Source organism: Triticum aestivum, chromosome 4A, assembly GCF_018294505.1.
Source record: "Triticum aestivum cultivar Chinese Spring chromosome 4A, IWGSC CS RefSeq v2.1, whole genome shotgun sequence".
Taxonomy (NCBI): Eukaryota; Viridiplantae; Streptophyta; class Magnoliopsida; order Poales; family Poaceae; genus Triticum; species Triticum aestivum.
Window position 1 is genome coordinate 577,466,172 of NC_057803.1, and position 7,665 is coordinate 577,473,836.

Consider the following 7,665-nt stretch of genomic DNA (forward strand, 5'->3'; position numbering starts at 1 on the left):
TGCAGGAGAGCAGCATGTAACTCATTAAGAAGGAGATTACAACACCAAAGACAGCACCACCATTACGACGCCACAGATGAAATAATACCACTGCAACGCCACTGATGGCACGACAGCACGACCCTTAAGTCGCCGCAGATGGCACAACCAAAACCTCATCACCACAAACAAACAAACAAACAAACAAACAAGAACGACGCCTACCACCCACAACCAGAGATGAAACCCAAGCACACTAACTGGCATGGAGCGACGACTATCCGTAGCAGGACCTGCAGCACCAGGCAGAACACGACCAGAACCACTAGCTGGGCACACGCACCGCCATGACAGCAACAACCAACAACACCAGGAGAGCCCAACATGCTTGAATGAAGCATAAGCGCAAAGAAAAGACGGCCACAGAGACCGCCGCACAGGCAAACCAAACCGGACCGCCGAGACAGCAGCCACCCAACCGGCCGGAGAAGGGAAGATCCAAGGAAGGGGATCAACCCCGGCGACGGAGGCTACTAAATTCCCATCCAAATCCAAAAGAAAAACGATACAAAAGCTTTTCAGGACAACAATGTTTTTCAATGAAAATTTGCAGATTCGCCTCGTAGCATACACTACATCTATGTTCTTTCTTCAGAATTTTTGAAAACTTTGGGAGGACTGCTAATGCAAGAGAGACCTAAAAATAAGGCATCAAATGATGATTCAAGTGCGACGCAACGCTCAACAACATTTGATCTTGGATTGGATCATCACTATCATTATCATTATTCATGAATTCTTGGTGCCTCACAAGCATGCAAAACAAGAGATTTAGCCCCACAGGCGCAGAGCAAATACACCACACATTACTACAACAAATAACTTGTCGACGGATGGCACACTAACAGTTCTACACAAACAGGTACGACAAGGGTTTTATTCCAACATGAGAGAGCAAGCCACACTAACAATCCTACCTAGCATTGGGTCTTCTCCTTGGTAAGCCACACTAACCATCGGTTGGATTGGTGAGAGTCAGCCGCATCAGAGATCAGACCTTATTGGGGCTGCGCAAAAGGAGATGATAGATCTCGTTGTTCATCTCAGACATGTATTCATACCCAAGATTGTCGGCACGACTCCTGAATTCACCGACGTCCTCCGGTGGCACTTGTATGCCAACTAATACGTTTGCTCCGCTTTCGCCCTGCCAAAGATAATGAGCTCACTGAATGTGTACATTTGCAGCTCTTCTGGACAGTCTAAAAAGGATGATTTTGCATTGTTTGGCTATACACTACTGTGACAATCCGTGTATCCCATTTTAATTTTCTGTGGAAGATTTTCATCCATTTCTACGTTTGAAGGTAGGTGGCATATGATAATGTTATTAGATCTATGAGATTTCATACAAGGCCACTATCATAAGAAGGCCGCTGACAGAACTAAAATAACATACCTGTGCACGGTAATGGAAAAGGCTGATGTTCCATCGGGGGCTCAATGTATCCAAAAAATTCATAAGAGCACCTGGCCTTTCTGGGAAAATAAACCGGTAAACAAGTTCATCTTTTACTTCTGACCTGCCTCCAATCTGAAAATAGATATTCAAGGAATGATAAAGACAACGACATACAGTACATCATTTTAATATAAAATGGCCAAAACAACATTAAAATAAATAGAATAGGCTCATTCAACTCTTCAAGGCGTACATAATCAAGACAATCATTTCTGTGTCTCATATATCTTTTGATGTCAATATTTCTATTTGCAAAGCAACATCAAAACCACACTCCTCGCAGGATTTTTGTTATATCTTTCTTTGAATATCTCAGCAGGATTTGAAGTACAGAAAGAAACAAGGGATCAGATGTTTGATCTGTTGAATGCTTGCAGCACTGCACAATTACATATTTATCGCTACAGTAGTTTTATGCAAAAAGAATGCAATATAACTTCTGTTCTGCAATTTTTCTTTACCTAACTTTTTTTCCTTGGAACTACAGACACGTCAAAGGAACTGTTGCAGCAAACGCCTTTTGACTATATATGAAGAATATATACATATTTCTAGGAGTATGGCTCTGTATACTTGTTCCTATTACTCATGATACACAAGAAACTGAGTCTAGCCAGGTTGGCGAGAAGTCTGTACAACCCCACCACCCAATTATGAGTCATCTTTGATGCGTAGGGTGCTTGTCACCTTCTTAATGTCAAAATACACGACCAAGTAAAGGAAAAATCTCTGTAGTGGCTTGCCCGGGCGAAGGACCTGGGAGCTCAGGTAGCTTAGAGCTGACCGATGGAAGGTGGTTCAAGTCATCATGGTTCTGTTCTAGGATTTCTTTTCCTTGTACAGTTTTCTAGGTCATCTCCATTTTTAATTTTGTCATGCCCTGTACTAGGTGCTGTAAAGTTCATTTCCCTTCTTAATTCATTGAAGTGCAGTATCCCCTGCATGATCACTAAAAAATTAGTGGGAAAAACGTAGTCTGCCCACAATAGACCCAGTTTTCCAGAACTGGCAGAGGCAGAGAAGAGCACAATAGTGAGAAGATGTTTAACAAGGACTAAATGAATGTAATGAAGTTTGCAACATTATGCTCCATGATGGAAAGACAATAGAGTTGATTATATCCATTCAGCTCAAATTCACCCAAACATTACATCTATGTTTTAGATCAGTCCGCAAATCATCCTAGCATGTTGCAAATGGAATATTCATCAAGTAAACCTTAATATTACCATAATGTGACTGGTAGTAATTACAATCTCCGTCCCATATAAATTGACGCTCAAACGGATGTATCTAGACGTATTTTAGTGCCAGATACATCTGTTTGAGCGCCAATTAATATTGGACGGAGGGAGTATTTGTCAACTGTACCAAAATAATGTGTTAATGGGATATGAGGCTATCACTGTGGCAGAAAAATTTAACTTACAAAGTATCTTAGGTGGTCTTTTGCGAGATCATTGTCAGTAAGGTTCACAGTCTTAAGTTCTGATGATTCCATGCGTTCCACCATTGCTTTAAGCTCATGGTCAGTATAGATGCCAACACTGCAATACAGAAAAACCATATAGATTAGCCAGGAGAATGTAAAAAGTCACTGTCTCTATGTATGAGTATTTCTATCCCGTCAAGGTTCTAGAAAAAGTAATCAAGAAACAATAAACCGGTACATGAACAAGATTATTGAAATTGTTATCCGAGTACCTGTAAAGAACAAGGGCTTCTTTTCCGTTAGAATCATATCTGTATTTGAATTCAGTAATATTCATCCGGCCAACCTGCGGAACAAGAAATCATAAGAAAAGAAACAGAATATAAACTATTATGTGTTGATAGAAAAAATCATGATGCATACCAGTTCTGCAAACTTTTTGAAGCTTCCCTGCTCCTCTGGCAAAAATGTAGCTAATACCGCCTCTCGTTTTCGACCAACGTCAGCAAGCTCAGTTACTAATCTAAGTCTATCAAAGTTCATATTCGCACCACTACTTATTGCAACCACAGTTTCCCCTTTCAAACCATAGTGTTTGCAGTAAGCTTCAGCCCCTGCCAAGGCAAGGGCCCCAGCAGGTTCAAGGATATTCCTGTTCTCCTCAAACATATCCTGCACCCACGAAGAACAACATTTTCAGTATGAAAAAGATTATCAGTGCAGAACATCCACAGCAATATAGCATAAACAGTCAACAAGCATGATGGCAGTAAGATTGGAATAGAACAAACTGCCATGGGAGAATTTCCAGCATCCTACTTTTCAGCAATATTAACAGGATACCTATGCGTAGTAAATTAAAAAAATACATTGAATATCAATATCCACACGAATAATTGAAAGCTCGAAAACTAGATCACCTTCTCCACTAGAGAGTGATTAAAACATGTAACTTTAGAAAGTTCTCCAGCTGGTGGATTACATGGACAGACCATTGGATCACAGAAAATTTTTGTAAGTAGGATTTTTTTTGTGCATTGTATGCTGAGCTTTTATTCAAGTAAATTGAGCAGTGCAGACTTACAGTGACAAAAAAAGGTCACTGTTCAGTAGTAACACATACATTTAACATAATGATGCAGAGCAGACATAGAATAAACTGATCATTCTCACCTTTATTGAAGCACAAATAGCATCTCTGCTGACCAGGACAATGCCATCTACAAGTTCTTGACACAAGCGAAATGTCTCCTCCCCAACAACTTTGACAGCTACACCATCAGCAAACCCTCCAACATGTTCTAACACGACCCTCTGGCCATGACACAAGGACAATGCCATGGCATTTGCATCTGAGGGCTCTACTCCAATTATTTTGACCTGTACCAGAACTGTTGTAAACATACAAGAAAGTGACACCCTGAATATGAATATTGTACTCCAATGTAACCAAATGATGTATTGAGTTCAATCTGGAGAAGGATTACAGTTAGGCGATTGGATGAAAAACAATTGAACCTCCAAAGCGCACTTAAAACAAAGCCATTTACTTTGATGCCATTTACAAAGAACTTGGGTGTCTTGCGATATTTTTCATAGAAGAAGAAAATACTCCTGAGCTTGAAAGCTAACCTCAGGGCGGACCCGTTTCACATAGGCAGCAATGCCAGCAATTAATCCACCACCTCCCACAGGTACAAATATTGCATGTAATGGACCTTGCAGTTGACGAACAATTTCCATGCCAACAGTTCCTTGTCCAGCGATGATGTCGGGATGGTCAAAAGGAGGTATGAATGTGCGGCCTTCCTGTTCACACCGTAATTTTGCATATGACTGAGCTTCATCATATGAGTCTCCCTTCAGAACTACTGTCGCACCCAATCTCTCCACTGATCGCCACTGGACTAAGTTATATGTTAGTAGCTGGTGATAATAACGTAAATATACCATGTATAACATCATATTTAGGTAATGGCATCGAGAGAATGATGACCTTGATTTCTGGTGTTGTCACAGGCATGACAATAACGGCATCACAGCCCAGTTTCTGGGCAGAAAGAGCAACTCCTTGAGCATGGTTTCCAGCAGAGGAGCAGATAACACCATTGTTCAACTGCTCTCGGGAGAGCTTTGCCATCATATTATATGCACCTCTCAACTTGAATGAAAACACCTATGCATGAAACAAACAAATTTACCTAGGTATGAAAATAGCCATTGAAGGAGCCAGTAACAGCTACATGTGCAATAAATAAACACAAAAAGTAGAAAGCCAAGCATTTGGTAAACAATAAAGCTAAGGGCAAGAGGACACTATAAACTATACAATATATCAGAAATGTCCATGAGAGATAAAGTTTTCAGTTTGCACCTAGGATACCCCTACCCCTCTCTCTGATACCATTATGTCAATCATAATAACACTAAATGATCTGATATATCAGATTAGAAACTTCCACATGCCCTAAACTTCCGTTGTTCAACAAATTTTAATATTAAGCTCACAATAAAATACATTTTAAATGAGCAAAACTCAGTTGTAGCTGAGAGCCTGAGACCAGGGATGGTATCCAGGTAAAATGCACTTTCAGAAGAACTTGTACACAGGTTCGGTTACAACAGTGGTTTGAGGCTTTGAGTTTGAAGATACTGCTAGTAGTATTTGCTATTCTGATGCATATTGTTTGCTACGGAAGTATGAATACAAAATGGTACTTGCTCTTCCAGCTCTCTACACAAGATTATCAATTTCAGAGGAGTTGTGCCTGTTTTTGTTCCAGATGTTTGGAAGCTGCAAAATCACCCTAGGATTCAGATTTTCTTGTGGTTAATGTTCTTGAACAATATTATGACTAGGGACAGCTTTTTACAAAAGTAACGGAGAAAATCCCTGAATGTGTGCACTGTTCTGAAACTGAATCAGGGCACCACCTACTTTTTACTGTATTGTAGCTAGGTTAAGTTGGGAAGAAATAGCCACCAATACAGGCTACCTGTATTCAGGTTTCTGACCTTTTTATCTGTGGCTACTTCCTGGTTAAGTAACAACTAACAAGAGGTTTAAGATATTCAGTGTTACTTCTGCAGCAGTTCTGTGGAGGGTCTGGAATTGCAGAAATAATAGTGTTTGACACTCCGCCCTGGGTTATAATATGAAACAGATGTGGAGGCTCATAGTGCAGGCACTCAGGAACTGGAAGGCGTCTTTCAAAGAGGGAGATGCAGAGGAGTTGGGTCAGCTGAGAGTAATCCTGCGCAAAAAGATGGCAGAGTACTTGCTGTCAACTGGAGGTTAACAAGGCCTACATCTGCTAACCACCTTCTGCAAGCACCTCCTGAGAGAGGGGAATGTGGAGCGAAGCTCCCCTTCAAGGTTACTGTGCTACTAGCCAGCTCTGGATGCTTGCAGTGCAGACTGCCTGAGGATACTTCTTTGGCCTTTCAAGGTATATGCACGCCCAAATAATCCCAGCTGGATTGTGGGCAAATAATCCGAGGTAACGGTCATCAAACTAGCGGTCTGGTGCTGCTGGACCTGAAGATATGGCCGGAGACCTGAAGCTGGGGGTGCTCGCTGCCTCTCCCCTGCAAGAGCAAGCGCTGGGACTCAAGACATGGGCGCTGAAGTGATTGATCATGTTTTGACGTGGCCGGCCAGCGTACTTGAGACCTCTGACGCGGCGGTGCATTTCAAATCACAAAACACCACGCTAACCCCCTACCGAAATGACAGTACTGTCCGAAACCTCCATTATTGTCGAGGAAGCATGACAGCAACGCGTCGACGCCGAAGGCGCGCGAGGAATCTAAACAGTAAGCATCATAGGCAAAGGCAAAACCCCCGCAAAGCCCACACCAATCGAAGTTCTACCAGGGTGCAACAATTCGAAAATGCGAGAATCTCCCCACGCGGACGATTGCCTGCATCGTTCTAAGGTGGCGGTTGATTGATTGATTAATTGATTACCGGCTGCAGGTCCTCGCGCTTGATGTGGAGGCTGACCCCGAGGCGGTCGGAGAGCTTGGCGGCGCGCTCGAGCGGGGTCTCGACGGCCACGTCGTAGACCTTGGAGGCGAGCACGGCCGTGAGGTACTCCATGGCGCCGGGCCCGTCGAGTCCCCCCTCCTCCCCCGCCCCCGCCCCGCGGCCCGGCACGCCCACGAGCGCCCCGCTCGCGCCCTGCAGCGACTCGGGCACCACCCGCATCAGCGGCGCGGGGGCCAGGGGCGCCAGGTCGGCCCTGAGGGGCGCCGCCGCCTCCGGGGACGTCGTCGCCGCGGCGGACGCGGCCACCCGCGAGGGCGGCCGGCCGGCGACGCGGCGGGACGCGGCGCGGAAGGTGGCCGGGGACGGGGAGGAGGAGGTGGCGGCGGCCGCCATCCTGGGCTGGCTTCTCCTCGGCGCGGCGCGTGGGTGGAGGGAGGGAATGGGGGGAAGGTGGTTTCGCCGCAGGAGCGCGTCACGGGGGCGCGGGATATGGTGATGTGGCCTGGGCCTGGGTGGGGCCGGGGGAGATCGTGCCGTCGGCGTTTGTGGGATGGCGCGGGCGCCCCTTTTTGTTGGCGCTTCTGCCGTCCTTTTCGCGCCCGGCGCAGGACCATGCTGACCTGCTGCGGCGGCATGTTTAACTCGAGCTCCAATTGAAAATGAACGGCACTCTCGAAAAAAATTGAAAATGAGCGGAGCTTGGATATTTCGTTTCATTACTTATAGTTGTTAATTAATTAA

General features: G+C 44.6%; 1 protein-coding gene across 1 annotated transcript; it reads right to left on the bottom strand.

Annotated features, from left to right (window-relative positions):
* Window positions 1–736: 736 nt before the first annotated feature.
* Window positions 737–7,397, bottom strand: LOC123087098 (threonine dehydratase 1 biosynthetic, chloroplastic). Its single transcript, XM_044509000.1, has 9 exons — window positions 6,904–7,397; window positions 4,930–5,109; window positions 4,566–4,835; window positions 4,107–4,313; window positions 3,357–3,605; window positions 3,206–3,279; window positions 2,931–3,048; window positions 1,439–1,573; window positions 737–1,186 (listed from the first exon to the last, which is right to left on the bottom strand). The coding sequence occupies exons 1-9, from the start codon at window positions 7,315–7,317 to the stop codon at window positions 1,031–1,033; spliced, it is 1,803 nt and encodes a 600-aa protein (XP_044364935.1). The 5' UTR covers window positions 7,318–7,397; the 3' UTR covers window positions 737–1,030.
* Window positions 7,398–7,665: the final 268 nt, after the last annotated feature.